At 39.9% G+C, this 19,298-nt stretch overlaps 1 protein-coding gene across 1 annotated transcript in view; it reads left to right on the forward strand.

Moving 5' to 3' along the window:
- TEP1 (telomerase associated protein 1) overlaps window positions 1-19,298 on the forward strand; it is a 2,704,809-nt gene that overhangs the window by 2,676,242 nt on the left and 9,269 nt on the right. Inside the window, exon 51 of the mRNA XM_044058078.1 lies at window positions 9,677-9,781. Within this exon, the coding sequence (XP_043914013.1) occupies window positions 9,677-9,781 (105 nt within the window). The remainder of the gene's footprint in view (window positions 1-9,676; window positions 9,782-19,298) is intronic.

Genomic DNA, 19,298 nt, shown 5'->3' on the forward strand with positions numbered 1-19,298 from the left:
CCTAAAGACTGCACACACTGGAGCAAGGGAGTTCCAGTTGATGATATTTTTTTCTGCAGCCACAAAGATGTAACTGGTGGAACAAAGTTCATCTGCCCATTCCCTAACAGAGAGCCCTGGGCTTTGGAAAGACTTGGGAAGAGCATGTACTCTTGTGCGGCCTTTGCTCTCAGGTTGCCGAAATACTTGTCACATTTTACAAGGTTACAAAGAGATCTGACCAAGGAGCTTGCCAAATCTCTTTCTCGGTCCATGTCATCTGAGGATGGAAATAGAATCAGTTGTCAGCTGTCCACCCTTCAGTCCATCTCAAATGCATCCATGAGGTTGCTCTCCCATGCAGCTGAAGGCATAAGCCTTCAGGAAACATACCTGGATGCAGTTATGTGATTTTGAGGAGCCCTTTAAGTCTCTGTTCATCAGTGCACCTGTTGCTGGATCTTGCCTGTTTGGTTCCAAGGTTAAAGACATGCTCTCCAGATGTGAACAAGAGGGAAAGACACTGTTTGCTGTGGATGTATGTTTTTCACCCTCTTCAGAGACCTTTCTCTAGGAATCAACAAGGAAATAGAAAAATGTGGTTTGGAAAATCCCAGATGCTTTTCAAGATTCATGCAGAAATAGCACCCCAAGGGGCAAAGGGGGATCTCAGATGGAAGGCGCCTTCCTCGTGGCAGAGGTCACCCACAGAACTAGGGCTTCAGAAATTCCTTCTTGGATAAGATTTAGCAGTGCTCCTGAAAGGAGGCCTGACTGTTCCCCTTTGGAGGCAGTTAGGAGATGTTTGTCTCTGCACCAGAAAGCCTGGCCACCTATTACAAAAGATTTCTGAGTGTAGCGAATCATATCCAGAGGTCATACCATACCATTTTCTCTAAACACTCCCAGAAATGTGAAGAAAATCCCAGATGTTGCACTCCGTCAAACAGAAAGAGCTTCTCTATAAATAAAAAAGCTGCTAGAAAAGGAAGTCATCCAAGAAGTCCCCCAGACTAGAGAGGATCCAGAACTTATTCAGGATTCTTCTCAGTGCCAAAAAAGACAGAGGACTTGAGACCAGTTCCATATCTCTGCAAATTTAATCAGTTTGTACAGTATTCAAAATTTCAGATGGTCATAATTCAATCTGTTTGATTTCTGCTGTAATAGGTCGATTGGATGTGCTTGATAGAGCTTTAGGATGTGTACTACCACATCAAAATGAACAGGTGCTCCAGAAGATACCTAGGCTTCCAGCTGGGAGCCAGTCAATATGAGTTCAGAGCACTGCCGTTTCGTCTCACCACAGCTCCCAAGGTGCTCACCAGATATATGGCAGTGGTAGTAGCTCACTTGAGACTGCTGGGATTCAGAGTGTTTCCATATCTAGACGACTGCCCCAACCAGGCATTGATTTATGCAGGTGAGGGACTATTTGCTCCATTTGTGTGTTCATGTGGGAATCACTGTTAATTATAACAAATCTCAGCTCCCGCCTACGCAGAGCCTGGAGTTCATAGCTGCTTGTCTGGACATAATCAGTCAGGTCGGCTCTCTTCTCTCTATACCAATACAGACACTGAGGTCCCAAGTCAAGAAAGTAATTCAAAGTTCTCTTGTGGCCCAATTAATCTTGTAAGCCCCAGAATCAGTGGCAGCAGCTGTCACCCTCATTCCTCTGGCTGGGTTCCTCATGTGAATTTTTCAGTGGACAATTTCTGTCTATTGGTCCATTCTTCAAGATCCATTCATTGTGCCAGTCAAGATTACACAAGTGTGCAAAAAATGTCTTCTTTGGTGTATTCATTCAGACCAACTCTGTGAAGGCTGTCCATTTGTTCTTCCACTGCCCATGGCCACAGTGACCACTGATGCCTCACAGTTGTGGGGGCGGGGCACTGCTTGGGAAGGACAGTCCAAGGCATGGGGTCCCCAAAGAGGCTAAGATGCTTATCAATGTCCTGGAGATGAGAGCAATCCTCTTAGTGTTGCAATCCTTTCAAGACATTCTCCTATCTGGGACAATAGCCATTCGGATGGACAATATCTCAGTGGTCTGGTACATCAAGAAACAGGGAGAAACCTGATTCTACCCTCTTTGTTGAGGAGCAATGAGAATGTAGCAGTGAGTGATCTCTTCCAGTCGCTTTCTAATAGCAATACACATTCTGGGGAAATCCACTGTTTCTGTGGACAAACTTAGCAGGTCCTTTCTAATGCCTCATGAGTGGTCTGGCAATGTTAAAGTGGCAGAGAGGATGTTCTGTCGATGAAGTCAACCATGCTGCAATCTATTTGCCCCTCCCCTCAACCACAAATGCAGCAGATTCTTTGCCCTGATCCCTGTAATGGGGGAGTCACCGAGAGATGCTGTAGTTCACAATTCACCTTGCAGACTTTTTTATGCTTACTCATTGTTACCTCTCATTCCCATATGTCTACTGAAATTATTTCAGTTGAAGAGCACAGTTTTACCCCTAGCACCCTTCTGGCCTCTGGTTCCCCTTCCTCTGGCCTCACCTTCTGTATCCACCCTGAATACTGAATCCCACTCCAGACTGCCTGTCTCACCTGACAGGGATGACTCATCCAAACCTAACAGGCCTCAAACTGACCACATGGTTTCTCCAATTCCATTGATTGCTTAGACAGTCCAGGCTGTACTCCCCAGTACGCCATATCTTATCATCTTCTGAAAAAGCTTCATCTAGAAGGATTTAGAAATGTAAATGGAAGAGATTTGTTTGCTGGGCCCTTAGCAAGGACCTAGATCTTTTTTTCAGTACCTGTGCCATCTATCATTGAATTTTTAGCTTCAGTTTTCAATAAAGGTAATAGTTTTTCAACTATTAAAGTGCAAATAGCTGCCATTTCTAATTTCCACCTGGGAGAGAATGAACACTACCTTAGCTTCTTGTATACCAAGTAAAGCTTTTCTCAAGGGAGCCTTTTTACTTATACCCCCCTTAAAGGATCCTACTTCTCCTTGGAATTTAACTTTAATGCTCCAAGCCTTGACACAAGCTCCCTTTGAACCTTCAGCCAAAGTAGAACTAAAATTTTTATCATGTAAAACTATTCTTCTGGTCACTATTACATCAACTAAATGAGAGTCCAAACTCCAAGCTCCATCTTCTAAGCCTCCTTACCTGTTTTTTTTTTCACAAAGACAGGGTATCCTTGTGAACAAATCCCTCCTTGTTGCCTAAAGTTGCTTCTGAGTCCAGTATAAACTAGGTCATTAATCTGCCAGTGTTCTTTCCTAACTTTTCAAGTAAGGGAGAGTATATGCTTCAAATTTTGGATATGCATAGGCAACTTCAATATCTTCACAGAACCAAAGACTTCAGGAAAGCTGACCAGCTATTTTTTTTTCATTTTTTCCTAACAGATTGAGCAAAATGATCTCCAAAGTTACATTGGCCAAGTAGTTAACTGAATGCATTTCCTTTGTTTATGGTAAAAAAGGTCTGTGATTGCCCAAGCCTCCTATAGATCATTCCACAAGTTCTATGGCAGTTTCTTCAGTCTTTTGGTCATGGGCTTCCCCAGATGACATTTGCTTAGCTGCAACTTGGAATAATTCTCACACCTTTATCATTACAAATCACATTTAATTTATAAAAACAGAGCGGCCTTTAGCTCTGCATTTCTCCAGAATATTCTTCCTTGAGGGCCTCCCAAGGTTACAGTAGCTGGGGACTTTGTAACACCAGTTGAGAAATGAATGAAAAAGACAACATCAGATAAAAAAGTTATGTATTCACCATAATGTTCCATCTGTGCTGGCCATTTCCATTCTTCATCAACTTCCTGTCGACCCCCTTCCTTAACTTCTGGAAAGATCTAAGAACTGTACAGGAGCCTCTGTTCCTTTCTTTCAGCTGCAGCTTCCTCTTACCTTTTATTTTTGTTAATTTATATAGCAGGTTGTCCCTTTATATCTAGGGGCAGCAAACAATCTGTGGTGTGTTAGGTTGGTGGGGCATTGTGGGTAAAAGGAGGAGCTCAGTAGTTCTTGGATCCGATGATCTGGTAGAAGCATCTGAGTCAGACCCGAGTATTAGATGCAAACCCATCAGCTGAGGAAGAATGAAAATTGACAACACAAATGGATCTTTATGCTGAGTGCATAATTTTTTTTCAACTGCAAACATGGTGTCTGTTGGAAAAGATGATTTTCTCATCTTTGCCAGGCAGTTGTTATAGGCTGTTGATCCTGGTGCTCATATCTGAAAGTAATGTCAGTGATGATATTTCTGAGGAAACATGTCAGTGGATCCTGACAGAGACAGGGCTTCTTCTGTTGCAGATTCCCAAACCTATATCTTTGATTCAAGGAACTTGGTCCTCAGCCTCCTCCCCCTTGGAGGAATTTTCCTTTTCTCAGACAATATCCCAGATGAATGGAATGTTTTTATGACAGCAGGTGGATTTTCACCCTGTACTGAGGTGATATTATGACATGTTAAAAGCAGATACATCTCATTTTACTCTCATTCCTCCTTTAGTGCCAGCCTTGGGAGATGTAGTTCATGCTGCCTGCAGCAATCCTGATTATCAACCTTAATTTCCCACAAAAACAGATGAGCTAAGTTTCTCAAACTAGCCAGCATTTGTTTTCCCATCTCAGGTCTGATTTTGCAACCATGCCACCTGGGAATAGACTGTAGTTGCCTTCCAGTCCTACTCCTGTGGATAAAAAAGGAAAGGTTTTGGAAAGAGTTGGTAAGAAAATAGTTTTTACTTCCACTTTGGTGTATAGAATGCCTTAACTGTCAGGCTCATATGTGAAAGTTTTTATGCAGACGGCTTGAGAGAATTATCTGCTACCTGTCATCCTGAAGGTAGTGCCTATCTGAATTCCATAGTTTCTAACATTTCTCAAGTATCAAAAATGCCTAAAGGAGTGTGTATGTTTGAGCAGATACTGTATCTAGGGCCACTGCTACTGCTGCAGTGTTGAGGAGATGTGCCTGAGTGCATAATCTGAATGTTTATGATGAGGTAAAGTCTGAAATTTTAAATTCAGCTTTTGTTAAGGAGATTTTGTTTGGCCCATCTGTTTCACAGATCTTCAATCAGTTTGATGAGAGATGGAAATTAATACAGGGAGTTACCAAGATTTTTCAGACCCCCTCTTACAAATCTCCCAAATCCTCTTTTCCTTTTAAGAAACAAATTGATCTCTACCTCCTCAAGCCAAAAAGGGAACCAAAAAGAGATGGCAGGAGGGAGATAAGAAACAAGGATAATTTCCTATAAAAGGGCAGTCTAACACTTCAGAATGACTGTACCAGCATTCTGTCTCCTTTCCCCACCCCTGTTGCTTCTGTCTCCTAAATCTGTCCCAGAAACTGTCACTGTACATTCCCCTTTGGCAACGGAATGTTTCAGAATCTTGGGTGTTAAAAGTGGTTCAGTGGAGGATACAGCTGACACTAGATACAAATACCTCCTTTCAGGGGGGTTCCTCCCCAGACAGTTTTTCTCTTCAGCACTTACTCACCTTAGGAGTCATAGAACCAGTGGCACTAAATCAAAGGAACAAAGGCTTCTATTCCAGAATGGTTCTGGTACCAAATAAAGAGTCTTGTTGGAGACCAGTCCTAGAGCCTTTCTAAATCAATATTAAAGTTCTAAAATTCGACATGTTCACCCTTTAGAATCTGTTACTTGTTATTGCCCAAGGAAGTTTTTTGGTAGCATTAGATTTAAAAAATGCATATAATCACATTCCCAAAGCCAAATGATTTTCTGAGTCTGGGTCACATTATAAGTTCTCCGCATTATGCTTTGGGTTATCTACAGGTCCAAAGTCTACAAAATGGCTACCTCCAGTCATAGTTCATTGCAGACTGAATGGCATTCACATATTTCCTTATTTAAAAAGCAAAAACAAAAAAAAACACACACACTGACACGTTAGTTGACCAGAGCCACCACACTATAACTTTCAAATAGTTGCAAACCACAAAATACTCCCAACTGATTCAAATTCCAACATAATGACCAAAAATTCATAAACTCTGCTATTCTTTGTGAAACACTTCTTTATTGACCATAGATGGTTTAGTGCTCTCGTCTGACAACACTGGACTTCATCAGAACCGTCCAACAGTAAGAAAACAAGCAATTTAAGCTTTTTACACACCATACATAAATACCTGATTGGCTAGATAATTACATATTTAAAAATTTAAAGTAGCATGAACAGTAGCATTTTGTTTAGAACCACAAATAATAAAACATACAAAAACTCCAAATACGAATACATAAATAAAACCTAAACACATTACTTGACTTCCTATAACTAGATGTAAAAATTAATATCCTACAGTTGAGTGGCCAAATGTTTCAACACTGGTAGAATAAAAACACATTAATTTAAACCTTTTCTCCAAACAGCCTTTAATTTTAACTGTCGGTGTAATTCTCTACATTCCACTCGTGTCTCCCAATCATCACCTCCCATAATATCTTAGGGGACAACTTCTAAAATTCCAAAGCAAAAATTAGTAAATGCATTACATGACCGGGCATGCCTGTATAAGGCACTGTTAATATTCTTACTAGACATGGCATAAATGTGTTCATATATCCTTTTTCTAAATTGGCGCTCAGTTTTGCCAACATAAAAACTATTGCAGGTTTGACATATCACAATGTATATCACCCCTTTAGTAGAACAATTACCCTGAACTAATCTAATGGTGGTCTCAGGTTCTCCAATAACCACCGTAGTTTTTTCCAAGATAAAAGGATACTGATGGCAGTGGGAGACACGAGTAGAATGTAGAGAATTACACTGGCAATTAAAATTAAACTTCCCAGGAAAAGATGGACTTTTATCTGAAAACTTTCATGAGCTTTTCAAGTCAGGGTCGTACTTCAGCCAGAAAGTATCTCAGGATCCAGGGTTTCATGTCTTAACAGGGTTCTTATGATTCTTCTCATCAGGTTACACTTGAGAAAGATTCAGTGGTCTCTAAAAAACACATGGACCCAACATTTGATCCTTTGAAATTTCAGTTTCAGAGTTTGCACTTTGTCAAAATGAACTGCAGTGTTGGAGACTGCACATAGAAGCAAATGCAGGCCTCTCTTTTCTCCTCTACCTCCAAGCCAGTCCGTAACTACAGATGCTTCATATTTCACCTGAGGGTCAATTTCTATGTGGTAAAGATGCAAGACCTGTGGAACTCCTCAGACAGATCAAAGGACATCATTGTCAAAGAGATGTAAGCAGTGATCCATGCCTTATAATCCCTTAATCATCTATGTGACAACACCGCAGTGATGTGGTACTTAGTCAAAGGGGTACTAGGTCATACCCTCTGTATAGGCTGGCTCTGATGGCTTGGAAGGCATCTCAACAGCACTCCTTAACCCCACCTCACATCTTACATTACATCAGACAAAATATAGTGGCAGACAAGCTGAGCATTAACAAGAAAGATACTCATAAATGGAAATTGGATAAGGAGGTTTTCTGGGAATTGATCCAGTTGTGAGGAACTCCTCAAATAGATATTTTTGCTTCCTTTTAAGACACACAACTGAATAAATCCTACACCAAGAATCCTTCCAAACAAGCCTGAAAAACAAATGCAACTTACAGAACTGTACTTTTTCACCACAGCATGTGGGGTATAGCACCTTATAATATGGTTTACTTTAAGAGCTGTGTAAAATAAGTTCTTTTTTAATTAAATCCTTTGTAATTTTCTGTTTAAGCAAATGTAAACAAAGGCTTAAACTTCTGATTTGAAAACTCATCTTAATGTTTATGATGTACATGTAAAGAGAGCATTTGGACGTGCTGTATTCAAGTCTGTGGGAATTTGCTTTATGTTGTTTGTGTATATGGTAAGAGATGTAAAACAGAGTCCCATAGACTTCAACAGAAAGTATTATCATCCTCTTCCTGTGCTTACATCATAAGCATAAGGTAGAGTTTTAAAACAGAAGCAAAAGCTTGAACAGAAAAGAACATTAACAGACAATGAATTTCACACGATTCAGTGTGGTACAGCCTTCAGTAATCACTTTTTAAAGAGAAGGGCTGGCAGTACTTCACAGCTTCTGTGTTGGATGGCAACCACATTTAATAATTTTCTGAATTTCCAAATGGTTATTCTTTCATGACCCTTTCAGTTTCCTTTGTCTTCCAACAAATGTTCTTCTATATTAAAAATACTAATGGTTTGGTTGGATTTGCAGCTCCAACTCTGGAAGACCTAGGCAGGGAGAGAGAAGATGAAGATGCAGCTCCTTTCTCCTTTGGTAAGTGGAGAGGTGTGGGTGTTCAGGGAACATACAAATAAGTAAGATTTCTTGAGTGGAGACTGGGTAAACCACCTCTTGTGCTTTGGGGAAAGGATGGGATGCTTGCTGGTGCCATTCCTTGTGAAAGTGAGGGAGAATCAGAACAGTCAGCCCATTATATATTCCCTTTCCGCTGTGTAGCTGAGCATGCATGGGAAGAGTGAGCCATAGTAGAAAACCCTGCAAACCACCCCTAATGGCTGCCTTAATGAGGGCTCTGTCAGTCAACTCTCGTCATCAGCATTGATTCAGCAAGTGGGTCAGTTGGCTGAGAGGGGGCTGATGATTGGCAGTCATTTGGGGGGGCAAAGAAAGAAAAAAAATTGTGCGTTGCCTTGACAACCTGAAACAGTATCTCAGAGTAAGGGATCCTGCTTGAAAGAGATGCATGGCTAGGATAGTTTCTATACCATTTAATCTGTAGGGGGGCCAGTAATATAGCCACTTGTTCAATAGCATCATGTATCATATCATTAAAATGTCAAGGACAGTAAATCCAACAGTTTCTGTAGCATAGAGAAATGGCATTTGCCAAAACATGAATTCTCTATAAATACACCATTTTATTTCCTTTTTTCTGCCTGTAACCTTCATTTACTAACTTTAGTAGCCCATTCCAGGCGTAGGTGTATATCACCGATTTTAATTCACTTCTTAAAAGCATAATTACATTTAGTCTCAAGTCTTAACAGGCCCCTTAAAGAACCTGTGTTATTTTCTGTATAATCCTTTCTGATGGACATGTTACTGGTCTCAAAAGTTTAAATAATCAGCAGCTGTTTTTTTTTTTTTTTTTTTTTAACTAGCCAAGTGAACTGGCCCATCTCTACTCTTTTCCATTATGACCTGGGCAGCAAGAGTAAATGCAGTATTTATGAAAAGTTAAAACTGCCCAGACAACTGACAACTAGGATGTTTTGGAGGGTGGAGACAGCATGGAAAGAACATGCAAACTGGATAAAAAATAAGATCAAATGTCAGATTTGTATCCTTTGACACTGGAGCTGTGAGGCAGAAATGTTAAGAACTGAACCACGTCACCTTCAAGTTAAAACATTGTTTATGACTTTTTCCCACTGGGTAGGGTATATTTAAAACTGCTTGGCTGTATTTATCCTGCTGTTTTCTGCAGCAGTAGTCTGTATCCAATTTTTTATTGTTTCAATTTTTTTCATTGATATTTACAGTTGTTTTGACAAGTTTATCTTCATTTGAATGCTGTTTTAGTCTTCTTTTCATGAAAGTGAGTAATGTTTAAGGACATTTTGTTGCATTTGTCTTGTCTGAGCTACCTTCATCAGATATATTATGTTTAGCAGAGACATTTGCCTGTATGAGTTGCTCTTATGTATTATTTCTGTCTGTATAGGCTCACAGTGAGATGATTACCAACTTCCATGTGATTAATGATGTCATCATAACAGCATCGCATGACTACAGTGTAAAGCTCTGGGATTCCAGTTCGCTAAAGCAGGTATAGGGTGTACCCTCAGAAGAAATTATGTTTATATTTTATAAACGAAACTGAATGAAAAAAAATCTTTCTGCCTCAGATATGTAATTTTTTGCTTGATAAAAATGGAGGATGGAAGATAAGTGATCTAACTTAGACTGCTAACAATATTTGAATAGTGATCAATATTTTATTTTTATTTATTTCTTTTATTTTACATTTGTTGACCGGGGTATTCAGATTGGATGCATGTCCATTTTCAGCAGAGGCCCAGGGAGAAAAGCTCCATGGAACAACAAATCATTATAACATGTCACATATTACAAGTAAATATATTATTTACAGAGATTAGATGGGCAGACAGTACAAATTACATATAGAATATTTTTAGTGATTAGAAGAGCAAACATTATAACAAATCGTCAGGTAGTGTTATTCAGCAAGAGAATCGAATAAAATTACATAGTAGGCTACCTAGCAGATTTACACATTCCAGAGACAGGTTAACCAGGCTTGATACAGTGACATAGCCAGTTTGTTCCCAGGTGGTGTTTCAGCCTAGTTTTGAACTGACCAAATGAAGAGAGTAAGGTAATATCAGCTTGTAGAGAGTTCCACGATTTACCTACAGAATTTACGAAGAGTGAGTTACCGGCTGAGTTATTAGTTTTACATATCTGAATAAGGATGGAGGAGTGCAGCAGTCTAGGATTATTATAGAGATTGACAAGATCTTTAAGTGCAGGGGTATTGTTAGGGTTATATATTTTATGGGCCATAACCAATTGATTATATAGTATTGGACTGGGTAGTTCAAGCCATCCAAGTTGGATTAGATTGATGCAGTTATGTGTCCTAAAAGGCAGCCCAGTGGCAAACCTGGCTATGTGGTTATAACAGACTGAGAGTTTGTTCATGACAGTCTTGTTAACATTAGAGAGAAGAGGGGATGCATACAGAAGAGTAGAGCGAAGGTGTGATCGAGCTATGGCAACTTTGGCTGGGGGGTTAGGAAGGCTTTTATTCTGTAAAGTGATCCTAGTTTTTGGTTGATGGTTTTAATCAATTGGTTAACATGTACGCCAAATTTTAGATTATTATCTATAATGACACCTAATAGTTTAGTGGAGAGGTCAGGGGAGATTATTGTTCCATCATTTGCGTTTATTATAAAGTTAACGGCAGTAGACCTTTGTGTAGGTATTAATAGCATTTTAGCTTTTTTAGGATTTAGAATCCAACGTTGTTGGGAAAGCCAGTTTTCTATTCTGTTAAAGATGGTCTGGGTGACTAACTGTAACTCTGTTGGGGATGTGGCCAAGCAAATCAGGGTAGAGTCGTCAGCATATTGGATACAGCTGACTTTTGGGATGACAGTATTCATATCGTTAATGAAAATGGAAAGTAACAGGGGCCCTAGTATAGAGCCTTGTGGTACTCCAAGGGTGTTAGGTAGTAGGTTAGAGAGTTTATTCTACCAAAGAACAGCCTGCTGTCTACCACTTAGATAGGATTTAAACAATTGAAGGGCTTTAGGATCTACACTGAGTGTTGCAGAATGTGAATTAATAGTTGGTGGTCAACCATATTGAATGCCTTGGAGAAATCCAAGAAGAGGGCTGAAGAAATATGGTTATTGTTTTGATTTTGGTGTTGGTAAAGGCTAGTAGGGCTGAGGTAGTACTGTGCTGAGGTCTGAAACCATGCTGGGTATCTGCCATGACGTGGTTATGGATTAGGTGATGCGTGAACTGTCTCTGAATACATTTTTCCATAATCTTTGCAAGTGGAGAGAGTATAGCTATAGGCTTATAGTTAGAAAATTCAGTAGAGCTACCTCCTTTATGAAGTGGGATTACATAGGATATTTTCCAGATAGTGGGAATTTTAGCTTCTTCTATGGTTCGATTGATGAGTATCGATACCGGGTATGCAATAGCATCAGCTGATTTTTGTAGGTATTCAGCAGGAAGTTGATCAGCCAATAGTGTGGTGGGTTTTAGTTTTTTGATTAGGGTACGGATACGTGATGTGGCGACAGGTTGAAAACTAAATGAGAGTAGGTTTCTAGAGGTGGTACTTTCTGGGCCAAGGGAGCTAGGAGGTAGTTGACTGGCTAGAGCCTGAATTGTCTTGGTAAAGAATCAGTTAAAACTATTTGAAACATCCTCTGGGGGTTTATCGGTAGTGGCAACTGGGACGGGGGTAGTAGTTTGTCCAGGGTGTAATAGTTTATTCAAGCCTGCCCAAAACTTCTGAGGGTTATTTTGATTTTCTATCTGTAATTTGCAGTAGTATTGTTTTTTGTCTTGTAGTATGAATTTTTTAGTTTCGTTCCTAAGTTGCCTGTATTTAAGTTGATCTTGGGGGTGTTTAGTTGAACGCCATAAAGCCCAAGCTTAGTTTCTAAGGCTAATTTTGAGTCTAGTCTCTTTTGAAAGCCATGGCGCAGTTTTTGCCTTTGTTCTTTTTGAGCGAATAGGTGCGTGTAAGTCAAGGATCTCAAAGAATTTATTGTTAAAGTACACAGCTGCTTCCTCTAAGGGGAGGAGTTTTAAAATAGACCAATTACATGATTTTAGTTCCTGTTGGAATTTGGCTGAGTCAAAGTTTTTGTTATTTCTAACTTTTCTTAGTAAGGGTAGTTGGGAATTGACAGTTTTGTGCTTAATTATATATGTGAGATGGTGATCGCTTAGACTATCGGGGAGGGTGCCAGAGGTGTACAGATGGGGATGACTATTGATGAGTACCCAATCAAGTATGCTTTCTTTTTGGTTGTGCTTACCTACCCTAGTAGGGGTGTTAATGATTTGTGTAAATGAGTGTAGGTTGATATGGGTGGTTGGGGATACTGATGAACAGGTGGCCCAGTCTATATTGAAGTCTCCAAGAAGTAGGGTTTCTTGGAGGTAGTGACTAGATAACCAGTGTAAGGTGTCTTCAAGTGTAGCTATATTGTTACCTGGGGGAATATACATACAGATTATATAAATGCATTTACTTTTGTTAAGTTGCAGTTTGGTGGCTAGAATCTCTACGTTGTTAATCTGAGGTGGCTGTACTACATCTGTGGTTACATTCAACTCTGATTTATAGAGTATAGCTACCCCACCCCCCCTTCCTGGAAGCACGGTCCAGCCTGTGTATGTTATACCCAGGAGGTAGTACTTCATTGTCTGTAGTGGTAGGTTTTAGCCAGGTCTCTGATAGACAGAGAATCTCAGGAGAGTGAACAGCAAGGAGTACATGCAGTTCATGTACCTTGTTATTAATGCTTCTAATATTAAGATGACCAGTTAGAAGAGAGTTAGATGGCCTGGAAATTGTAGGGTTGTAGCTTAGGTTACAGGTAGAGGGGAGTATGTGTCTAAGGTGGATGGGCCAGGGTTGGGGTGTATGTCTCCACCATGTAATAGGCTAGGCCTAAGCTTGGAGATAAGTTTCAGGAATTTGTCTACATGTTTGTGGTAGAGTTTGATTGTAGTGCTAATTTTCCTAGAGTTGATATGTAGGAAGTGAGAACAAGATGTTGGATATGTCCTGGTATTGTAAGTATGGTTGAAGGTGGGATTATTGACAGCTTGGGTGATAGTATGGGCCTTTGGAACCTGAAGTCCTGTGAGAGACTGATTTTCATATAAGGTAAGGAAGTATGGGGCTAATAGGAGGGGTAGTAAAAAGCAGTGCAACATTGTTTCGGATGTGGCTTGAGAAATAAGAAACTGTTATACCTGGAATTGCAGTACCAGATGATAGTGTGGTTAGGTAACTGTATTGGAAGGGGGTGGGTGGCTGCCAGATAAAAGTTGATAGGTGCTGGTGAGATGTAGGTAGAAGGTTTGGGTGGGGAATAATTATCACAGCAAGAGGTGATAGGAGCGAGTAGGAGGGGGAGTGGCTAATCAGGTAGAAATGTAGAGGTAGTGGGGCGGGTGAGAATTGGGGGTAGGAAGGGGAGCACAGTGAGCCCGAGCGTAGCAAGGGCAAACGGAGCAGGGCTATTGCAAATCCCAAGGTTTTCTAGTCTGCCTTAGAGCAGTTAGGTAGGTATTATGGCAGTTTTTTTATGCATTTAATTTTGTTAGTTTATAGGTTCAATTTATAGGAAGTGAAGCCTTTAGATTATGTCCTTTTGTATTACACTTTTTAAAGTTAGTATGCTATAGGTAATACAGTTTTGGGGTTGTTTTGATGGTAAAATTTCAAAGATTAGAGGGCAGGGGTAAGCTACTTTTTGGGTATGGTTAGGAATAAGCCAATTCAAATTCTCTAATTAAAGAGAACAAGGTAAAAAGAAAGGTCTAGCAGAAGAGCAGCTAGAAGGAAAGGAGATTTATAACGGAGTAGAGCTCAGCAAATTCAGAAGAAGACAACAGTAGAAGGAGTGAGGTACAAAAGGGGAGGGCAAAAACAGAAATAACTGCAGAGCCAGGTTCTATAACTGCACAGCAAGGAACAGTCACTTAGACTACCAGGTACTGTGAAAAGTATCTGTGCAGCTGACAATTTTGTAGACTACAAATTCTTAGAGAAATAGAAACCTTATGCCAGGAGTGAGTATGGAGTGGGAGAAATATGGACAAGTGTACTGGGGAAGGAGATTTGTTAACTTTTAACAGCCCTTGATTTTGTTTTTAGTGTTGATACAGAAAGCTTTACTAATTTAGCTGTTTACAAAATCTTTATGATAACCACAAATATTACTTTTTTGTAAGTGTTTTTATCCCATATCTGCTGACCATCAAATTTCTGTCAGTGGAACAGCAGCCCATTCATTCCCCAGTGGTGGAGTCCTTCAAAATCATGGAGGCAAGAGTCATCCAGAGATGCAGTCATAAGGTTGCTTGTGTGCTGCTTAGCATCTTAGCTATGAGGACATTTATTCTAGCTCTACTTTTATCCCCTGGGTGAGGCGGTGAATGAATTCTGTCAGCACGAGGCTCATAACGCCTTCCCCATATGAGTACATGCTCCATTGCACCTACTGTATAGGTTGCCAGCACTTGGCGGTTTGATGAGCCTAACTTCTGCCTCCAGGCTGCTTGTTTTGCATCCTAACCCCTTCTCTAAGTGGACTGATGCTTTCTCTGCTCCCTCCCCTAGTAAGACCACACCTGTCATCACCTGCCAGTTCTGTCACTTGCCTGTGATGCTAATTGGACCAGTCTTACCTTATCCTGTACATCACTTGAGCTGACTATGCAGTGTAAAGTTTGTCAGATCATACAATCTCGCCTTTTCTTGCTGATCATTGGAGTGGATTATGCAGTGTAAAGTTTGTCAGACCATACTACAGTATTTGAATGATGAAGTGATATGTTCAAGAATCCCTTGCCCAGTGTGTGTAGTCCTAAGTCATAGTTTACCCCCCCACCAGCTAAGCATCACCGCCTTGGAGATTATATTTTTCTTGTGGACTTGGGGCTGGTACGGAGGCACAGCTCCCCTTCCCCTCCCAGCAGCACTGCTGATGTTTTGCATTTCAGAATTCTGTGAAGGCATTGTACGTTTCAACATTTTGGTGTTCATCCAGCTGTTGTTTAACTCTAAATTAGTGTCTGTTTTTGCGTACCGCCACTGCTGGCGTCTCTAGTTTTTCAACTCTGACAATCAGTTTTTCTTCCGTCCATTCTGAAACCATTTTAGAACTATTTGAATTGGGTGGTGGAATTGTATTGCATGCATAGTAAGGTGAGGATATCATTAAAGAAGTGTTTGCCCTAGATAATACTTACTGTTAACCAGATGGAGCCTGGAGTTACCAACCATCAGCTGTCTAATACGGTATCATCTGTGTCACACTGCATATCACCCGACTGATTGCATACATATCGGTGCAGAAGGTATTACCTACCATATCTCTGTATTGATTAACAAATCATTTTATTTCTTATTTATTTATACATTTGTTAAATGGGTAAGTAAACTTGTCCAAGGATCTCTTTTAGGCACAACCTGGGAATAACATATTCTTTAAGGCTACATGGTTCAGTTAAAATCATTACTGCTGTAGCATTTCTTTATGCAATAACATAAAAGTTAAGGGTGATAAATACAAAAAAGACAGTAAGGTATAATATGGCAATAAAGAGAGTACAAACGTAGTAAAATGCAGCAGTATAGTATGAGTAGTATTATGAAGCTCGGCATTGTTGAAGTAGTAGTATTGTAAAAAGCTTGGAAGGAGAAGTTGTAGACATAAAGAGTAAAAGACTAGGGAGGCAAGATGAAATCTGTAAAAAAATGCACACATCTGAAAAGCAAAATATGGAATGCTAAGTAAAATAAATTATTGTTGAGACAGATATGGAAAAATAGAGTTACGAAACATAATCAACAAGCAACAGTGCAGGAAGAGTGGGGTGAACCGAGTGGCTGCCCCAGGAGCTAACTTAGAGGGATGTGCAAAATCAACAAAAATGCTTTTAATTTTAACTTTTACCTTAAATAAAGGTAAATGCTCCATTTTGATTACTTCTAGGTTTCTGTGATCCTCCCTTTACAGCTGAATATTATATGAACTTTTGCTCATCCTTATGCTTTAGAGAGTCAAGCACCACCCCTAAGGTTCCTGGTTAGTTTTATTTTTATTTATTTATTTACATTTGTTGACCGGGAGTGTCCGACTGGACGTAGGTCCATTTTCAGTGGAGGCCCGGGGAGAAAAGCTCCACAGTTAAAATAAACAGACAGTAGTTACATTGGATTACATAGCGATTAACAATTTGATTAACATAACAATTAATTACAAACATATTTACAGATAAAGAACATAGTACATCAGAAGACAACTAGAATCTTTATCTGTGAAGTACATAACAGACATTAACAAATGTTACAATAAGAAGTTCCTGCTGTATAAAAAGTACTAGGCTTATGAGCATCTGAGCTTGCTATAATCAAGGTAGTTAGTGGGGTGGAAAGAAAGGTAGTGGTTGGATGGGGTGGGTGATATTAGAGTGGGAGTTGCAAGGGCATAGCCAGCATGTTTTTAGGTGTGCTTTTAGTAAAGTTTTGAAGTGGGTGCATGATGGTACGGAGGTAATTATGGGTGGGAGAGAGTTCCATAATTTGGCTATGGCACAAGAGAATAGTGCTTCACCAGCAGAGTTATTGGTTTTAGTGATCTGCAAGTGATTTTTGTTTCTGGATCTTAGTGGTCTGGTGGTGCGATAGGGTTGGAGTAGATTCTGGAGGGATGGGACATTTAGTGGATGGTTTACTAGTTTGTGGGCGAGTGAGAGTTGATACCATTGAAGGAGGTGAGGGAGTTCAAGCCAGCCCAGTTCAGCAAGTGAAAGACAGTGGTGACTACGGTAGGATGCCCCTGTGGCAAATTTGGCAATTTTGTTGTAGCAGGTCTCTAGCTTGTTTAGATCGCATTGCCTTAGGTTGGTATATACTGGAGAAGCATAAAGTAGGGTGGAGATAAGGTGGGAATTTGCTATTGAAATCTTTGCTGCTTTGGTAAGAAGTTGCTTATTTCTGTGTAATGCTCCTAGTTTTTTTGTGGACTTTTTTATGGTCATGGATATGTGAATGTCAAATTTTAGTTTGTCTATTTCCACTCCTAGCAATTTGGTGTATTCAGCTGGGTATATAGTGGTGTTGTCTTTTGCTGTGATGTTAAAGTGAGAGTTGTTTTGAGTATGTTTGGTGGGTTGGAAGATGAGTAGTTTAGTTTTGTTTGGGTTGAGTCACTTTAGTTCACTGGGTGGAGAGGGTAGGATAGTAAAGGCAGTTAATGTGAGTTTGTGTTTTGGCACCCACAAAACCACCAGCTACTGTCTGTAATTTAAAAGTAAACTTGGTTGTAATTTTTTAATTCTTTCTTGTCTTGGCACTAGGCAGCTAATTTGCTAATAGCTGAAATGAAATAATAAGTTTGTCCTTTGGCTTAAGCATTGCATTGTTTATGAAATTATTTTATTTTACTTCTCTTTACTGTGTTGTGACCAGGAAGTGGGAGACTGGGGGACTTCCTTGATTGCCTGCTACACTACTTGTGGAAAAAAAGTCTTTCCTCTGCCTTCGGAGAGTGATGATAGAAGCTTCAGTAGACAGACTAAAACAGACAGTGCAGGTGGAACTAACTAAAAAAAATGCAACCAGACTAATGCCTTCACTAGTTTGTACTTGAGTTTCTGGGACTGGAGCTGATCCAAAGATTTTAGATTTTGTGTTGTACTTATTTGCCTAACTTACCAGGAACTTATTAGCCAGCAGATGAGTTATCCAAAAGGACTACTTTTAGCTTCTGTGTTTGTGCTCAGTCAGGTTAATTAATTTGACAGTGTCTGATATATTTGTATTTACAGATACTGCAGAATTGATCATAACAGCTGTAGCAGATGATACTTTTGTGCTGTCCTCTGATGTTTTTTTGCTGTTCAAGTTTGTGGGAGCACCAAATGAGGGTTTCACCTCAGCTCCAAATGTCCTATCTACACCTCTGTCAGCAAAGGTTGGGGCTGTCAGTTAAGCATGATTGGGAAAACAATGGCAATGATGGTCGTCCTTTGTTTGCTTTTTTTTAGTGACTTCCTAAAGGTTTTGAGTGAAGTGTCTACTTTGTTGGTTTGAAATGTTTTGTTCTAGTATTCTGATGCCTGCTTTGAAATGATGTTTCAGTTATAATTAATGTCTGAGGTGGTCTTACCAGCCAAGTGGCCATCTGTATTCCTGAGCTCATAAGATGAACTTTTAAGGTATAGGAATTGTGTAGGCGAGTGGGGGGAGGGGAGGCAGTATTTCTCAGTGCGTGGTTTATTGATGAAGATACTCAGTAGAAATGAAGGTCTTCATTCCACAAGTAGCCAGTTACATTTGGCTGTGGTAAGGCAGTGAGTTTAGTGTGAAGGGTTAAGTTGAATGCACAGCATGCCTCTCAACTGAAATGCAGAGTGCTTTGATTTCACTTCCTGGATCTGTGTTCACTGTTCCACTTTGATGTAAAACTGTGCCGATTTCTTCTTAATCACTGGCTCATTTTAAGAGCCACTGGGAGATAGAGAGAGACTTCTGGAGCTTGTTGTGGTCATGACAGACAAGTTGGGGACAAGATCTCTAGCAATGTGCAGTCTTTTTAAAATAGAAATAGTACTGCACAGTGCTGCAGAGAAGATGAATGTATGGCAGAGTGCTACAGAAGGCATAGTTCTGTATGGCAGATCGATTTTGCAGAACATCCCTTGATTTTGGCTCATGTTTTTGCTTTGTCCCTCATAAAAGTTGTATGGTAAATCGCTTATGACTACAGTCAGTCGATAGTGCTGGTAATTAAGATGTTCATAGTTTTTATTGTTCAGAAAATGCAACTTGATGCAACACCTGTTATTCTGTTATAGTTAAAAGTGAATTAGAGTAATATTTAAAAATTGCTGGGTTTTTGGGACCTTTTTCTCATTATTTGTGCAAAGGAGTTAAGAGGTATTTTGGTCTGTTCATCATAAAATATCTGGCTTTCTGACAAATTATTGTGGACTGTTGTCATTAAATAATGACAGACATAGGAGTTTCAGACTTCACAACCTTC

This window comes from Protopterus annectens, chromosome 16.part0 (genome assembly GCF_019279795.1).
Source record: "Protopterus annectens isolate FY-2018-M chromosome 16.part0, PAN1.0, whole genome shotgun sequence".
Classification (NCBI taxonomy): Eukaryota; Metazoa; Chordata; order Ceratodontiformes; family Protopteridae; genus Protopterus; species Protopterus annectens.